The sequence below is a fragment of the Polyodon spathula genome, chromosome 8 (genome assembly GCF_017654505.1).
Source record: "Polyodon spathula isolate WHYD16114869_AA chromosome 8, ASM1765450v1, whole genome shotgun sequence".
Taxonomy (NCBI): domain Eukaryota; kingdom Metazoa; phylum Chordata; class Actinopteri; order Acipenseriformes; family Polyodontidae; genus Polyodon; species Polyodon spathula.
In genome coordinates, this window is record NC_054541.1 from 20668788 (window position 1) to 20686936 (window position 18149).

An 18149-nucleotide genomic window follows, 5' to 3' on the forward strand; every position below is an offset into this window, starting at 1 on the left:
ATTAGCAAACCTGTTTTTTCATTATAAAACATTATATGTGGTACTACACTAGCTTAAAGAAATCTATATACAATCTATGCTTTTAGTCTGTCTTGTACTGCCTGGGTCAGTTAGCCTGCAGAGTGAAATTGTCCCCACCCAACAACCCAATATCACTAACTTATATATTAGCATCAGAATGTTACTTTGCGGTAACTGTTGTTTTCGAGTAATAAATTGTTTGGTATAATGTGTATAATTGTTGTGTATAACATTTCACTAATAAAATGCTAATAAAATATAGTGGTTCAACATTCTAATCGCTGCCACAGTGTTGATGGTGGCTCATATTATAAATACTTCAAACACTAAAATTAAATTTAAAACATACTTTGAGAAAACATTCTTGAAGTAACTTATTAAAACAGAATGTCTGTCATCAGAGGAGTTTGGATGGTTTAGAGTCTACTGTGTCAAAATAATGTTGATACAGTAGCAAGTTTCATGACAACTGGATACGTTGTTCTCCAGATAAATGCATGCAAGTGTGACAGACAGAGACAAGCCCCTATCTCCAGAATCTAATCTGATATTCTCAATAACCTAGGCCAAATTATGTTATTACCAAGGAGAACCATTTATCCAATTAATAATTAATGTATAAAGAGAAGATGAAATATTTAAAAACAAATTCTGAGTTGTTGTTTTATTGAATCTGTTTTTTGTTTTTTGACTGGCTTCTGGTGATTGTTTCATAGAAGCATGCCCACAGATCATTATTTCATGCAAATGCATTTTTATCACGCAATATTTTAATAGCATGAAAATGGTAGAAAGGTTGTAACATGACATTGATATACTGAGAAACCCTATAGCTTCTATTATGGCAATTGAATCAGGGGTCTCTAAAGCTAGACAGGATTTAATATGGGAATTCAGACATCTTTATAACAAGTTGTTTTATAAAGGAACTGATGTGAATTTTATTTGGATTCCTGCACATATCGGAATAAGGGGAAATGAAAGAGCAGATTTAATGGCAAAATAATGCAACACAACAGGATACAATAAACATGAATTGTACATTGGATAAGACAGAGGTGCACAGTGTTGTCAAGAGGAAGGTTTCAATAACATGGCAAGAACAGTGGAATAGTGATGAAAAAGGGAGGCATTGTTTTAGCATTTGTCCAGTGCTTGTCAAGAAGGAACACCTTAGGTGTAAAAATGGAAGAGAGGAAATAATCTTGAGTAGAATTAGAATAGGACCTTGCACCATTAATAAATTATTTAATATCATAGGCAAACATGTTTGTGGAGATTGTGACCAGTGCAAAACAACAGAATCCATTTAACATTATTTTTGTAATTGTTCAAAATATATTGCACAAAGAAGATGATGGGGAAATTGAGGAAGGAAGGCTTGACAAGTCTTGTATATTTAGACTTTTTAAAACATATTACCACAAAGCAAATATCACAAAACACAATAATTAAGTTCATGAAGGATACAAGGAGATACAACTCCATTTAAAAATAAAATACATATTTGTAGTCTGTTTTATGATCAGTAGTTGGTAGCAATAAGTCACAGCAATGAGTCGAGCAGCCACCCTTTTATTAAAGATAATGTATTGAGAAAGACAGAAGCCTTGCCATTTGCAGTGCAAACGCTGCAGTTGATGTTTCTACTCGGGGAGGAGTGGGTAAAGCGACGGACCGGATACAGCGTGAGGCAACAGGAGGCAGGTCTGTGGAGCATGTAAATATCTTTATATAAAAATACTTGTTATATAACGCGTAGAACAGTGATATGAACAAGATAAGAAGACACTAACTATGCTAGTTAGATAGAAGTATTTGCGAATATATACTCTGTAGTATAATGTGAGTTGCATAAACTGTCGTACGTTCGCTGTGCGATGACAGGTTAAAACTCGTGGAAGTAATTGCAAGAGGATATAACAAAACAACTGAAATAATATATTTATTTATAGTAATACAATTTCTGAAATTAAGGTTACAATTTTACATAATGTGAACAGTATTTAGTAAACTGTCACTATAGAAGTTAACGGGATTTCCAGATAAATAGCCTAGGGAGTATTTTTACCATACGATAGCGTGTAAATCGTTGTGTTTAATCGGGAAAATTATGAATACTAGTCAGATAACATGGAACTGGTATAAAATATAACTTTGATAAAATAAAATAAACTGCAGGGCGCTTCCATCTTCAGTCCTAGTGTCTGAATGTCACAGTCGCGTTCAGTAATTAATTTATATATATATATATATATATATATATATATATATATATATATATATATATATATTGTGTGTGTGTGTGTGTGTGTGTGTGTGTGTGTATATATATATATATATATATATATATATATGTATGTATGTAATATATATATATATATATGTATCTATATATAGACACACACACACACACACACACCACACACACATACATAATATATACTATATTATATATATCTATATATATGTATGTATGTATGTATGTATTCATCATTCATTATTCATTCATTCATTCTAGTCCTCTTACAAAATTGATTCATTTATACGAGGTTGCAAGATGCTGGTGTTACCGATATACAGTATGTCTCTTTCTGATAGTGACGAAGACGTTAGCCAAAGCTTTTGTACTGTTACTTAGATTTTGGCTGAATGTTTTAAGTTAGAGATTAATCACCTAATACTGCAAGATATGCTCAGCACAAAATTAAATAGTTAAATAACTTGTAAACGAAGGCATTAGCCAAAGCATATATCTGTTTGATTAATAAGGCATGTGGGAACGATCTTAAACTTTTTATATAATGCTGTTGTTTTTTTTTTTTTTTTTTTATTTTTCAGGCATGGCAGATATACTTGTATTGACACTAGTCTTCCATTACATTACCTAAAGTTCCCTTTTCCTAGATAAGCACTAATCAAGGGCTCTGAAACCAGGTGTGTGTGTGTGTGTGTCTTTTTTTAAGGTGTTAACTGATTTTAAACCATATCAATAATACACTTCTCACTTGTTTGCAGAAGATCCACTTGAGAGAAGCACAGCCATGTTGAGAAGGGCGTCAATGCAGGTAAAGCACAGCTCTGAGTGAAGGGGATGCAGCCACTTATAGGTTTGATTCTGCAATATGTACCCCTGTCTGGGAAGGGGGCAGGGTCTTGGGGAAATAGCTTTTTCCTATTTTAGCAAGTCCTGTTGCCATTAAGTAGAGATTCATACAATATTTTTCCCCTGTGATAATTGTTTCTTTTTAAGTCTTAAATCTTCTCTCTATATTATTAACAAGGAACAAGGGGTGAATATAAAATAACAGTTGTTTGGATTTGTGTTCTAAAAGCATTTTTTCCTCAGTATTATTGTATATTTCCTGATCATAAGTTTCATTTGAATGTGTAACTTTGTGGCTATTCAGTTAGCCAAGTTTCTGTTAACCTTTCCTCGTGAACAATAAACCAGTAAAGTCCTAGAACCTTACCTGGTTGTATTGATTTTACATCATGATCAGTCTCTAAATCTTATTGTTTGTAGGTATTCCGGCAGTATGTCCGATATCAGTCAAATGAAATGAACTCCCTCATCCTGGAGAGATGTAAGTACTGATACTGTCTTTCCACAAACCTGTATTTCTGGCAGACCTCATTGTCTTCCAGCATTAACAACTGTACCACATTGTTTCCAAGAGCTTAGCTGTAATCAATTGTGTTCATTAATGCCGCTTTTCCACAACTGAGCCGTGCCAAGGCTGTACCGAGCCCTGACAGTGTGGTCAAGGAGAGCCTGGGCTGTTTTTCCACTGCAGAGCTGAGACGTGCTACTGACGTCACACACATCGAAAGACAGTTGTTTTTAATTATTGTTACTCAGTTTGCCAAAAGATGCACAGATAAATGGTGTTCAAAAATTAATAGACCAATGGTACAGCTGTATCCTGTATCGTTATATTTAGGAATTTCCTTATAATCCACTGATTATATCGACTTAATAAAGTTCAGTTAGTTCTGTTGAAGGGGAAAAATAAGTTTTAAAAATATGATTTGCCAAATATATCTCATTTAAAGACAGTTGTTGTTTTTTTTCTAGAATTATTTGTTTGGGCTTAAAAAAAAAAAAAAAAAAAAAAAAAAAAAAGCAGCAGCTGCGTGAGTGCGACGGGAACCGTAGTTGTATGTACGGTACTGCTGTATTTTGTTTTACTATATTTTTGTTAATAATATAAATATATAATTTTTTTTTGTTATATTTATATAATAAAGGTCAAAGATGAGAAATGTGGTAGAATTTTGTGTTTGAGTGTGTGAGTTACTGTAAGTGTACTGTACCCACAGTTTATGCCTATTTGCTTCAAATCATCAGAACTCGCAGCCGGATTCAGATGTCTTATGAGTCCTGAGTTTAACGGTTTGGTCCTCGCTCAACTCCACAAATAGCCAGTGGAGTACCACCAGTACCATACTGAGCCTTCACGGGTCGGATGTGCCAGTGGAGTACCACCCGTACTGTACTGAGCCTTCACGGGTCGGATGTGCCAGTGGAGTACCACTCGTACCATACCAAGCCCTCATGGGTCAGACGGGATATAAGACATTCTGCTTCTCAGCTTATGTTTAACAGTTGAGTCACACAACTTCTCAGTCATCAGCTCTAACCACATAAAAACACTAGCTCTTATTACCTCAGCTCTAACCAAGACACCACAACTGTTCCACAAGGATACATTGCCTCCCAGCCCCATAACTAAACCACTGCACCCCCGACAGGCCATGTCCAGCAGGCCACAGCTTGCACACTAACGCTTGTCCTCGCTCTCCCAGCTATGAACCGAGTGCAGCTCCTGGGGCGCGTGGGTCAGGACCCAGTGATGCGGCAGGTCGAGGGGAGGAACCCTGTCACCATCTTCTCCATGGCAACCAATGAGATGTGGCGATCGGGGGAAGGGGACACCACTTCTACAGGTAAGAACACACTGGATTGTTGTTGCAGTGGTTTTTGCATGTATTTGTAGTGGTCCAGTCTGGTCATATTGTAAAGAATTTACACCTTGTTCGTATTTGTTTGGGGAATGTAGTTCCAAAAGATTTATTTTCATCTATTTAAAAAAATAAATGTTTATCTTTTACTGGGGACAGGAGTGTGTTTGTACCTTCAGTAGATCGGCATTCACGCCTTTATAATTTATGATGAAAAGGACAAAAATACTGTATTAGGGGAGAGAAATGTTAAGTAATTGTTATCGAATGATCTGACTTTTAAAGTATTTTACCTCAAGATCATACTGATGTATTTACTTTGTGTAATTCTAAATTACTAAATTCCTAACCACAAAAACATTAAGCATGATACTTTGAATACTGATGTATTGGACTGCAATTTACTGGATAAGCAGTTTGCTTTTTGCTTCATCTCCTAGGAGATGTCACCCAGAAGACCACATGGCACAGGATCTCTGTGTTCCGGCCAGGGCTGCGGGATGTGGCTTACCAATATGTGAAAAAGGGGTGTGTTAAAAATCAGGTCATGTGTTCATGTACTAGACAGAGTCTTTTCTCTTATGCACAACACTGTCACTAAGGTGTAGGGCCATCATGCTGTAGGCTAGCAAGGCAGCACTGATTCTACATCCCAATACTGTTACTTTATGATTAACACCCACCATAGTGTCAAAGGTTTTGTCATCATCATTTGCAGGTATACATTGTGAACATTCTCTTTTGTAATTCTCAGAGCTCGTGTTCTGGTTGAAGGAAAGCTTGATTATGGGGAATATGTGGATAAAAACAACGTCAGACGACAAGCCACCACCATTATAGCAGGTGAGTGTGGGTACAGTTATTCAATAAAACTTACAAATTTGTTATTTAAACAAGCTAAGAGTCACCATCATGTGCAGTACTAATGTGGGGAACTGTAGATGTTTATAGGGACTTGTAGAAATGTTCGTTATAATAGGGATTGGCAATTTGCTGCGTCCAGAATAATGAAGAAACATCAAATTTGAATTGAACCTCAATATGTAGTACTGTTGTGAGATTACTTATTTCTCACTATTTTGGTAGCATTTTCGGGTTATGTGCATTTCCATGTAGTTTTCTTTTAGCCAGAGAAATTCTTGTCCAAATACAGGAGGGTATATTTAAATATTTATATCTGAGTTCCAATTTGGCCTTGCGCGACGACTGATGTCGTACAGCTTTCTTAAACTGGGTTTCCGTGAACTTTTTAGGGTGTTAAATAAAAATGCAGCCTGCCTCATTTGGCCATCACTTTTTTTTTTGTTTGATTTTATAATAAAATCCTGGGGAATAGGGGTCAGACATAGCGTTACACAAATAATAGTAAAGACAAACAACAATCTATACACTGTGTTATTGGGTTTCCAAGCCAGAATGGCTGGGAAGCGTATTGTTATTGTTAAGATTCTTCTTCCTCTTCCAACTTTAAACTGCTCCTGTTCGCACACGGTCTAAACAATCAACATGAAACCTGGTAGGTATCATCCTGTGTAGATTACAGTTGAGGCAAAAAGAAATTGCACTGCGGCTTGTCGCGTTTTTGGAGAAATCCTTTCAAAATCTTCTTGGGAACCAGTGAAACTTCGTATATGTCATCAGCAACCAAACCCGCTTCAAGTTTGCGAAGCAGAGGTTGCTGTGATAAATTTTACTATCAAACTGTCTGCCACCAGATTCACCAAAACACATCCCAAATATCAAACTGCTTCTGTTTTTACACCGTTTAGCCAACTAACTCTGAACTTGGTAGGTGTCATCCTGGGGACAATGGAATTAAAATATGAAAAAATGTTGTTCTTTTGTAAAACAAGATGTCCGCCGAACCTACATCTTTTTAAATTTAAAACTGTTTCAGTTTAAAAACGGTTTACTTGATTAACTCCAAACCTGAAAACCATCATGCCTGTATCAGTACAATTAACTTTTTCAAAAATTGGGTTTGTGCATGAACCAAGATGGCCGCCTGGCGCATTGTTTGTAAAAAAAACCTTTCAAAATCTTCTCGGAGAACTGGTGAAGTTACTGATTTCAAACTTGTCAAATATCAAAAACTAAACCTGCTTCTTCCAGTAATTGCTTAATTGTTTTGCAGTTTATTATTATTATTATTATTATTATTATTATTATTATTATTATTATTTAGTCATTTAGTAGACGTTTTTATCCAAAGCGACAGAGAATAGTCTACGAGCGGAGCTAAAATACCAGCACTTCAGGTTAATGATATAAAAATTATTCAGTCAAAATGTTTAGACAGTACATTTAAAAAATATTAATTGTAAATCAGGCTACCCTACTCACCTGTGTTTCTCCTCTTGTTCTTCTTGTTCTTGCTCTTCTTCTTCCAATACTCTCCGGTTAAGAGAACACCCCTCTGGAAGCAAGCAAAGTGTTCTCTAAGACAGAGGTAGACACCAGACACTATGTGAATCAATAAATAAATAAATAGATATGTATCACTTATCATGACATCAACATATGAAATGAACTGAATAAGTAAAAGCAAAACAATAAGTAAGTGTATGTTAATAAACTGTAATAATAAAGTAATAAACTAATGTTAATAAAACCTCAAGCAAAACAACACGGTCAAAAAGCTTAAATCGCTATGTGCTTTGAAATTAGCTGGCGGGTGTGTTTCAGGCTATCACAATGGCAGAGGCAAAAATAATGGCTGTTACTTAGGGTTAACATAATATTAATAAACTAGCTGTTAAACTAAATTATCGCAGCACCCCTACACACATAACAAAATGCAGCAGCAATATATAAGACATGCACGTTATTTAACATTATGGTGAAGCAACTCGCCAGAACTGGAAACGCCAAATTGCTTGGCAGCTTGTTTCTGATTAAGGTTTTTTTTCTCGAGCTCGAACAATTTCCAACTGTGTAGCAAGAGAAACAGAGGCGCATTTTGCTGTTTGTTTACATGCCATTTTGTAGCTATGTACAGTTATTGTTAGAATCATGGGTGCATTCAATGAAAAAACACAGTAGCAATGTCATTTCACTGCTCTGTGTTGTGAAGTAAAACCTTATTGAATGTCAACACAGTTGTTGACTCAAAGGCATGTTTGGGAAGTGTTCTGTATCTGGGAGTTTGATTGAATAGCACGGGTCATAAAACATTAAAGTGATTTGATTTGCTTGAATCCTCCTCCGGGACATTGTTGTTGTTCTTGGGGTCTTTTTGTTCACAGGATCTCAGTTTAACCGCTAATCTAAAGGGCGACACCCCCATGCAGCATGGAGCCACCAACCCATTTCCTGGCCTTGATCTTTTGTTTTTGTTTTCCTCTGCAGACAATATCGTCTTTTTAAGTGACAACTTGAAGGAGAGAGCGTGAGAAAACCAGCCGTCGTCGGTTCCGCAAACCCTGACGTTCCTCTAGCAGAAAAAAGCCTTTTATATTTTAGTATTGAAGTATCGAGAGAACACTGGTTATAAAGTGGTCTCTAATTACGGATTTGGCTATGTATATTTGTGTGTAAAAGGATGCTAGTGGATGGTGTTCTTTTAATTTAGGTAGCATTCCCTTGTGAGCAATGTTCTTGGCACTTAAAGTTCTGAAGACTGCAACAACGTATTTCAGTTAACTGACTAATTCTCAAGAGATGAATATTGAAACTTAATGGATCCTCATTCTCAGCCAGTCAGATTGTCTTGCATGTGAACAATTTAAGGTGTCAGTTGATCATTTTGATACCAAAAAAAACAAGTTTGAAGTTTCTGAGGGACTGTAATTTCTATAAAAGTTTTCTCTTTCTTGTTCCAACTGGGTACTGTAGATACTGCTTTGATGGGTTTGATATCGTCATGCATGAAAACCAGATGGCATCTATTTCTACTGATGGCTTCAATCTACTTTTTGTTAAGTGCCCTTTGTATCAAATCAAGGCATTGAACAGTCACTGCTGAATCAGAAATCCAGATCCAAAAGAGACTTACTAGATTTCTCACTGTGCAAAGGTTGAGTATCCACAAGGCCTGTTTTGGGGCAAAGGGTTATCTTTGCAGTGTAATTAATAACATTGAGCAACATTTAAAACAGTAAAGAAACATAATTGGAAAGTAGATGTTGTTCCTTCCATTCATAATGTTATCTTTTCTAATCTGTGTAGTTTGCCTGTGCAACAAGCCACGGGGACTTCATCTCCCATTCAGAATTATAAGAATGTATTTTTCGTTTGCGTTTTTCTGCATTACTGCTGCTTTGGTCACTAGTACAGTAGTCTCTGGCTAAGAGAACCCCCTCGGGAAGCAAGCAAAGTCTAATTAAGACAAAGAGTTGTCATGACGTGCGTGCATCAACATGAAATAAACTGAATAAGAAGAAGAAAAGCAACAGGCAATTGTATGTTAATAAACTAGACTAATAAAGTAACAGACTGTGGGAAAGTGGTGAGTGATTACAGATGTGTGCAGTGCAGAGTGGATACAAAAATAGACAGGCAACGATTTCCAGGTGTAGGTGTGTTTATTGATTTAATTAGCAATGTCCAGAGCCTTATGCTGAACACCTGTAAATAATAATGATGAAGTGATACAGCTGTATGTATCACTCAGTATTTGTAAATCCCACGGGTTTGACCCACAACCAAAAGCCCAGTTTAACTCATCAACACTAAACACAAAAAAACACAGTCCTTAGTGAATAAGTGCTCGTGGTGTATTACAGTTCTCTGTGAAATGCAAGGGTGAAAGTGATGTCCAGGTTTATGTTGGCTTTCGCTACTACTCCAGATTGTGCTACTGGTAGTCTATTAATAAACAGACAACAGTTAACAAACACTAACAGACACAAGACAAAAACTCACGGTTCGCAATACAGCAACACAGACTCCTTGTAGGTTTAAAACACTAACCATTTACCAAGGAACAGATCACTTACACTACGCCCCCTATTTATACTCTCACTCATGACCCCTAGGTTAACCAGTGTATCCACTCCTCCAATCCTCGGATTCCACGCCGTCTCCCATCTGAGTCATTGAGCTTGGGTACTGTAGCTCAGCCCCCTTCCTAAATGACTGACTTCGACCTACCCTAAGGAATAAATTGTCATTCCATTTGATTAAGGGTACTCCTGTTCCTTTTACATAGTGCCCTCACAGGTCGGGGGGGAGACCTAACACCAAGAATCATTCGATCTCTGTCACAATAATACTTTAAATACAGTGGAAAGTACGTAATACGTGACAGTAGCATAATGTGTGAAGTAGTAGCAACAACACAGCAGCTAATAGCAGATACCGGGCTTAAAGAGCATGGAGAGCAAGCGAGAACAGGTGGGTCCTGAGAATTGATGTAAAGTGAGCTGTGAGAGTTCCAAAGAGTCAGAGCCATGAAGCTAAACGAGCGTTGTCCAAGTGTGGTGCACAATGTTGAACTTTGTAACATGTATGGCGCAGACGTAAATTGAAGCTGAGTAAAATACAAGTATTTTGCTTATCTAATATTAATAAATATGTGGTCTTTACCAGTTAAAATTATTTTAGCTAAGACTGCTTTTCTTCAAAATACAGTTGCATACTACTCTAGGTTATGGCTGTGCCTTGATTGGCCGAACGGCCTCTTCTTGTTCCAAAGAATTATGATTAAAATACAGAATAGTGAATAATTTTGGGTCATGGGTTCATTATTCCTGTGTTCATTTTCCCAATCAAAAGGTTTGCGAAACACTGCTGTACATGGTTTGTTGTGTTCATATTTTGAAATACAGGCAATCCTCGACTTACGACGCTTCGATTCACGACGAATGGCACCACGACTCTTTTGCATTATTACCCTGCTTCGACTTTACGACATCGATACGGCGTTTACGACACGGCGAGACCTGGACCATGCATCATGTGTGCATGGTGGGTGTCCGAATTTACTTGCCGTGGTCACCCTGACTTAGTCTTTGTTTTATTTAATTTTTTTTATTTAGTTGCCGTTAACAATGTCCGATAAAAGCAATTGACTCAAAAAAACCTAAGATGTGAACTCTGTAATATGATGAGGGGCTTAACTTCAGTGATCGTATTTCCTGCTAGGAGTACCACGTACACACACTGAACGTCATTGGAAAGCCCTTAGTCTATACTTTTAAACAAGCCAGGTGTCTGAGTAATATGCACGTAATCACCGGGCAGAGTGTAAAGAGTTAAATAAATATTTGCATGAGTACAATATAACGGGTCATTTTTGTAAAACTTTATTATCTGGCTGAAGAGTAAGGAACGTAACCCCAATTTATAACATTGCTCCTATTGTTGTTGGAAAATGTGCTTCGACTTACAACGCGACTTCCAGGAACCAATTGTCGTAAGTGCGAGGACTGCCTGTACTGTTTTGAATTAAGCAATTAAATTCAAATATTAAAGTTGATTATTAAACCTATGAATTTTTAGAAAAAATGTGGCTTTAAAAAACTACAATAATAACATTGTAAACTGTGTAACTGCAATAGTAACGTTGTAACATTCTTAAAGATTGAAAAGTATAACTGGATGAACGGAGAGAGAGAGAGAGGGAGGGAGGGGTCCATTATTTTCGAACCAGATATTTGGTCACATTTAGTAAGGTTCATGTATATTATTACACCATTCCATGAAGTTCCTTAAGCAGGGTCCCATTTTGTAAAAGAAAAAACAGCTTATGTAAAAATATACATACAAAACAAAGAGCTCACGCTTGAAAATATTTTTCTATACAACAAAAACACCTGCTTATTATGTTTACTTCAGCAAATACAAACATACCAAGGCTCCAACAAGTCAGTATAAAACAATAGCAAACACTATGAAGAAAAAAATTGAGTATGCTGATGCAATAATGATTTTTGTAGCTCCTGAACAAAAAACTCGAGCGCTGGCGGGCATTCAGGGGTCTAGAGGGTTAGTAATTACATTTCTATTTTTCTGATTTAATTTCACACAATGCAATACCAAAATAAATCGTCCCATAATTGTCATTGTAATGAATTAATTCGACTTTAATCCGTGCCCTGAATCATAAATGACTTAATTTTTTGTGATTTAATTAAGGCTTTAATACCCTACGTTTTCTATTTTTGTACATTTAAGAGTTCATTGTCAAAAGTATATCGTTTTTGTAACAAATAGATTCAGCAGTGAAGCCAATGTATTTTAATTACATACGGGACCATCTCCCTTGTCCACCAGATGGCAGTATGACACATTTTGACCAGCTCTTATGGAATTCATATTCCTTTAGACACGATGTCTGTAAAAACTATACATGTTCCTGATATCAGTTTCAAGATACAAGGTGTAAACAAAAATCTTTTTGAAGCTCGATACTTAGTTCTGATAACAATCTAAATGTGCTTAACAACGTAAAGTCTGGCCAGTCTTCACAGCAGGGATTTAGCGTAACAAATGGCATTCTCTGACCTAGATGAGTTTATCCAAATCTCTTGTCAGAGTTGTCTTTGAAATAAAGATTCAATAGGTATATTTTCATTTAAGCAAATATAAATCTACATCACACTCTGCCAACCTTAATTTCCTTCCATGCTACTGAAGAGCTTAAGAGTCTTTCAAGTTAATGGTGGACAAAGCAGTACTCCCCTCTCCCAGGTAAGTTTCTGCTGGCTTACCCTATTCCCTGCCTCCTTCGCCGGGGAGGTGTGTGAGGGGGGACTGTGGCCGGGAGTCCCCGCTCAGTGAGTAGCTATGTTCAGTCTGGATGTGAGGGGCAAGGGGGAGGCTGGTTTCTCCTCCTGTCTCCATGGCCTCGATCCTATCATATAGGAAAGGGTCGTTCAACAGCTAGCCCAGGATGGTGTCCTGAGAGAAGTCGTCCAGTAGCTGTGAGAAGTGCTGTAGGGGCACAGAGAACGCAGCAAATGAAACCTCTATTGTGCAGCTCACTTCAAACAATGTTATATCAAGGGAAAAGCAGCAGAATGCTACACATGTATAATCTAGCTTCATAAACTAAAAAAGTAAAACTCATGGGAATGACGGAACCCTTCTTGTACATAGTATACATTAAGAACTATTAGGAAATTAATTTGGCATGTTTTTATGCAAACTGGTTGCAAGTACTTTATGTAGGCATAGCAAAGCTGAAACTGGATAACAAATCAGCATATCTTTGCTTTGTTAAGCTCTGTACTGTAAGAACATCCAGTGAACAGTACTTGCGTTCCGTTGAGGTGGTGGCACCATACAGCAATACTGACATCTAAACGATGACGTCTACAAAAACAAGCAAGGTTGGCAAATCTTTCATAACTGACAGTATGTGAATTTCAATCAAACAAATGTATATTTCCTGCAACATATGGGATTTGTTAATTTTATTAATTAACTATTGGACCCTGAATGCTTTCAAACCATGAATGTTTAAAATTAATACATGACATAACACAAGTGCAAAAACAGCATTGAAAAGTAAATCTTTAAAAAAAAAAGAGTGCATGTTGGAGCATTCTATCACATCCGAACCCTGCAGTCAAATTGCTTTGAAGTCACTCTTTTGTTCAGCACTTTTTTTTCGGGCTCAGGCCTGTGAGTCAACTTTCTACGCAGGTACCATATACAGTGCCTTGCAAAAAGTATTCAGACCCCTGACCAATTTTCTCATATTACCGAATTACAAATGATACATTTTAATTTCGTTCTGTTTTGATATTTTATTTTTAAACACTGAAACTCAGAATCAATTATTGTAAGGTGACATTGGTTTTATGTTGGGAAATATTTTTAAGAAAAAGAAAAATAATATCTTGCTTGCATAAGTATTCAACCCCTGTGCTGTGGAAGCTCCCGGTTTGCACCGATGAAAGAAATTGCCCTAACGAGGACACAGTTACCTTACCATTGGCCTCCACCAGTGAACCATTAAAGTTGCTGTCACATTTTCTGGATAAAAACCCCACTGTGAAGGATCATTGGTAAGGCTGTGAATCTGAAGGAAAATGAAGACCAAAAAGCATTCTACAGAAGTTAGAGATAAAGTAATACAAATGCATAGATTAGGGAAAGGGTACAAAATAATATCCACGTGTTTGGATATCCCAGTGAGCACAGTTGGATCAATAATCAGGAAGTGGAAGCTGCATCACACCACCCAGGCACTGCTAAGAAAAGGCCGTCCCTCAAAACCCAGCGCTCAAACATGAAGGAGACTTGTGAGAGAAGCCACAGAGAGGCCAACAATTACTTTGAAGGAGCTACAGAGTTCAGTGGCTGGGAATGGAGTAATGGTGCACCAGTTAACCAGTTAACCTCAAAAAGTACCATCTGAAAGCACGTCTGGAGTTTGCCGAAAAGCATGAGAGTGACCCAGCTGCGATGTGGGAAAAGATTTTGTGGTCAGATGAGACCAAGATAGAGCTTTTTGGCCAAAACTCAAAGCGTTATGTGTGGCGCAAACCTAACACTGCCCATGCCTGAAGACACACCATCTCTACAGTGAAGTATGGTGGTGGCAGCATCATGCTGTAGGGATGCTTCTCATCAGCAGGGACTGGGCATCTTGTTACAATTGAAGGAAGAATGGATGGAGCAAAATACAGGAAAATACTGCAAGAGAATCTGCTTCAGTCTGCTAAAAAACTGAAGCTTGGGAGGAAATTCACCTTTCAGCAGGACAATGATCCCAAGCACAAGGCCAAAGCAACATTGGAGTGGCTCAAGAAGAAAAAGGTGAATGTCCTACAGTGGCCCAGTCAAAGTCCTGATCTCAATCCCATTGAGAATCTGTGGCACTGTTTGAAAATTGCAGTCCACAAGCGTCGTCCAACCAACCTGAACAACCTGGAGCAAATCTGCTGAGAAGAATGGGCCAAAATCACTCCGACACTGTGTGCAAAGCTGGTACATACTTACCCCAAAAGACTTAAAGCTGTTATTGCAGCGAAAGGTGGCTCTACCAAATATTAATGTGTGGGGGTTGAATACTTATGCAAGCAAGATATTTCAGTTTTTTTATTTTTCTTAAAAATATTTCCCAACATAAAACCAATGTCACCTTACAATAATTGATTTTGAGTTTCAGTGTTTTAAAATAAAATATCTAACAGAACGAAATTTCAATGTACCATTTGTAATTCAGTAATATGAGAGAATTGGTCACGGATCTGAATACTTTTGCAAGGCACTGTATCTTCCAACCAAAGCAAGAAAACAGCAATGCTAATCCTTCTTGGAATGTAGATCAAGATCTGAAAGTAGGTCCACAGACACTTCCAGCTCCCCATTCCTCAGATGCATCCTTGAATCCAGCCTCTACACAGGCATCTAATAATAGGCAAAATAATTCCAATCTCCAGTGTCCCATCTTTACAGCCAGAGGACAAACCTCTACAGTTCGCATCCCAGATCAATTTCAACATCTGTACGCCCCTGTGGCAAAGTGCCCTGTCCCAGTGCATATTTTGTGTTATATGTTGTATGTGGCGTGTTAATGTTGGTGTATATATTGGTGCACAAGATACAGTGTGGGATACTTAGCACGAGTTGTTAAAATATATAGTTGTACTTAGGCAAAGGAATTGCACAAATCACTCCACGTGCAGATAAAGTATGTAATACTATGTGAGCACAAGGATTGCACAAATTAGTTCACATGCTGGGATTCAAGTGAATAATTAATTAGTAATTGAATACCGGCACAACTGTCTGTAGATGCATGTTTCACTCACTCGGGTTGGGTGTTCAGTGCGATGGTTGACCAGTGCCGTACTTGTTGTGTGCTTAGTGTTCATGCCCTGTTTGTTAGTGCCTGTTTGTTTTGTTTGTCTGTTTTGACTACTGTGCCGCTTTATTTTGCAAAGTGTTTTTGTGTTCAAATCATATATTTTGTTAATTTAATCAGCACATCAGCTTTCATTCATACCCCAGTCTTACTTTCATTTACCATATCACCTCACAGTGCTGCATTTCTTCCGGATCTGAGGTCACCCCTACAGCCAGCCTGTTCATAGCCTCAAACTGCTCTGTCATGATTATAAAAAAAAAAATGCTATAAAGCCGGGTTTATTGGACTGACCTAAGCAGGGGCAGATCTTAATACAGCTGTTGTAAAAGGCATTAACCTGATTTTATTTGGGCCCCCTGTTACTGTTTTTTAAATTGTACTAATGTCAACCGGTTGGTCAATTAATAGCCCCTGGGGTAAATTACTTTCTCTTGCATTCGTTGTATGACAGACCCATCTTGCTCTCAACTTGATTACAGGTACTTTAGCCATCAAACACTTATACATAAATATACATCATACACGGCTGGTAATCCACTGCAGTACTGCAGTAGCAAATCAGATCCAGTGTGCAACTGCATCAGATAATATATATTTTCAAATGCATGTGTTACAATTGCACCCCAGTAGTATTTGTCAAGCTTTTTCCAACCTCTCCAGGAAAAGAGTAGAGCCAGCAATCATGGAGCACAGAGGCTTGTTTCCAGTCATTTAGAGATGCACTGCGAATCTCTGGTGCAGAATTAGTCATTGCAGAGCTGTTTCGCCAGCAGGGAGTCAGAGCGTGGGCACAAAACAGTGTGCAGTTTGAAATCAGAGCTAGTCTACGCATTGAATTGTAAAAGCAGAGGACTGGGATGGGATGGTACAATCAAAAAATGCTGTGTTACAACTGTAGCATGCTAATACTCACACAAAATGTACAGTAATGGTTAGTTGCACGCTATGTTTAAAATAAACTTATGATGCAATGAGAATCTGCGGTTTCAATCCAAATATATTTTCATTATTATTATTATTATTATTATTATTATTATTTATTATTATTATTGGGAACAACCATTTTATTTGCAGACAATGTTTTAAAGTTTTTGGAAAGATCACCAGGCAGATCAGTGACTGCATTTAAGCAAAGATGGGAGCAAAAGGGGGAAAAGAGGAGAGAAAGCAACAGAGCCAGAGAGTGAGAATGCAAAATGAGACCCATGGTGGGGGCTCTGTCATAATCTCGGCAGTCAGCCAAACAATATGGATACAATTAAAAAGACATATCTGTATAGCAGAGGGGGAGGGCCCTGTTACCACAAACCACAGGGCCAAGTTTGCTCACTAAGGGACTTAAAAATCTTAGACAGCACCTTCTTTTAAGGGTCTTTTACAAAAAGGGCTACCTGTGTGTTGCTTTACACCTGAGGAGATTTCCAGACAAAGGAAAATAGAATTTTTATTTGAATAATCTCTACACACCAATTAAACCAATTATGCTGGTTCTACAGACCCTGATTCGCACTAACCGTGGACTACCTATTGTTAACTTAGGTAAGGTAGTCTGAATTCGTGCTAATCAGGGTCACAGCAGTATGTACTGGGACTTTGTTGGGGTCAGAGTGTCCCAGTGCCCTTATAAAAGTTAGCTAGTAAATTTGCTTAGTGATATATCCAGAGACTTAGGTGTTAGTAACATAATTTTTTTCATTCTGCCTCTGTGATTCTTCCATCCCTAACTGTCCACTGTACTGTAGGTGTCAGGACTGGGGGTGTGGGGGGGGGGTCGAGAGAAGCGCTCACTGGCAGTGACACCAAGGATGGGCATAGCCCGACCAGATCTTGTGTATCTCCCAGCTCCACCCAGTCAAAACCCATCCTCAAAGTGGCACCCCAGGCGCCTTCCTCCCTCACCAACTCTCCATTTCTCACCACCCCACAGGTGGTGCTGGAAAACTGCTGAGGTGTGGATACCGTATCTCTCCTCTGCAGGCATTTAGAGGAGACTATGATGGCAGTATTTTTAATACCATTGCCATTGCCCCCTCTAATGTTTCGTTGTGTTTTGTTGATTTGTTACACAAAACAAATCCAATCCATCTCTGGTTGGGCATCAACATACTATGTCAGGTATGGTGAACTTTTTTTAGCTGGAGTGCCCAAAGTCAATTTATATATAGATATATATGAGCCCCACCCCGACTATATATATATATATATATATATATATATATATATATATAAATTTGAGCCCTCACCCCGGGTGGGGCTGTCCTTACACATTTGGCTTTTCTAAAGTGCCACTCAGCTCTGATTGCGGGCATGGAAAATAAAACAAAACAAACAACAACAAGCAGCAAACAGCTGCTGACTTGGCGTGCCAAAATAAGACTCTGCATGCCACGCGTGCCATATG

At 38.0% G+C, this 18149-nt stretch overlaps 1 protein-coding gene across 5 annotated transcripts; it reads left to right on the forward strand.

Moving 5' to 3' along the window:
- The first annotated feature begins 1649 nt into the window (after positions 1 to 1649).
- On the forward strand, positions 1650 to 9425 carry LOC121319579 (single-stranded DNA-binding protein, mitochondrial-like). 5 transcript variants are annotated; one of them, XM_041257162.1, is made up of 8 exons: positions 1806 to 1866; positions 2863 to 2958; positions 3040 to 3089; positions 3548 to 3608; positions 4831 to 4971; positions 5427 to 5514; positions 5741 to 5829; positions 8335 to 9425. In XM_041257162.1, exons 3-8 carry the CDS (start codon positions 3066 to 3068, stop codon positions 8376 to 8378), a joined length of 447 nt encoding a protein of 148 aa, XP_041113096.1. In that variant the 5' UTR covers positions 1806 to 1866; positions 2863 to 2958; positions 3040 to 3065; the 3' UTR covers positions 8379 to 9425. The 5 variants fall into 5 exon arrangements, with proteins under 5 accessions (XP_041113091.1, XP_041113092.1, XP_041113094.1 ...); XM_041257157.1 differs by lacking the exons at positions 1806 to 1866; positions 2863 to 2958 and adding an exon at positions 1650 to 1728; XM_041257158.1 differs by lacking the exons at positions 1806 to 1866; positions 2863 to 2958 and adding an exon at positions 1650 to 1728 and having other exon boundaries at positions 5430 to 5514.
- Positions 9426 to 18149: the final 8724 nt, after the last annotated feature.

Excerpts from the sequence above, each read along its gene's own strand:
- LOC121319579 (XM_041257157.1), top strand. The coding sequence starts at position 1,662 with ATGTTTCTACTCGGGGAGGAGTGGGTAAAGCGACGGACCGGATACAGC. Across the intron at positions 5,515-5,740 it reads TACCAATATGTGAAAAAGGG|AGCTCGTGTTCTGGTTGAAG; the intron begins GTGTGTTAAAAA and ends TGTAATTCTCAG. Across the intron at positions 5,830-8,334 it reads AGCCACCACCATTATAGCAG|ACAATATCGTCTTTTTAAGT; the intron begins GTGAGTGTGGGT and ends TTTCCTCTGCAG.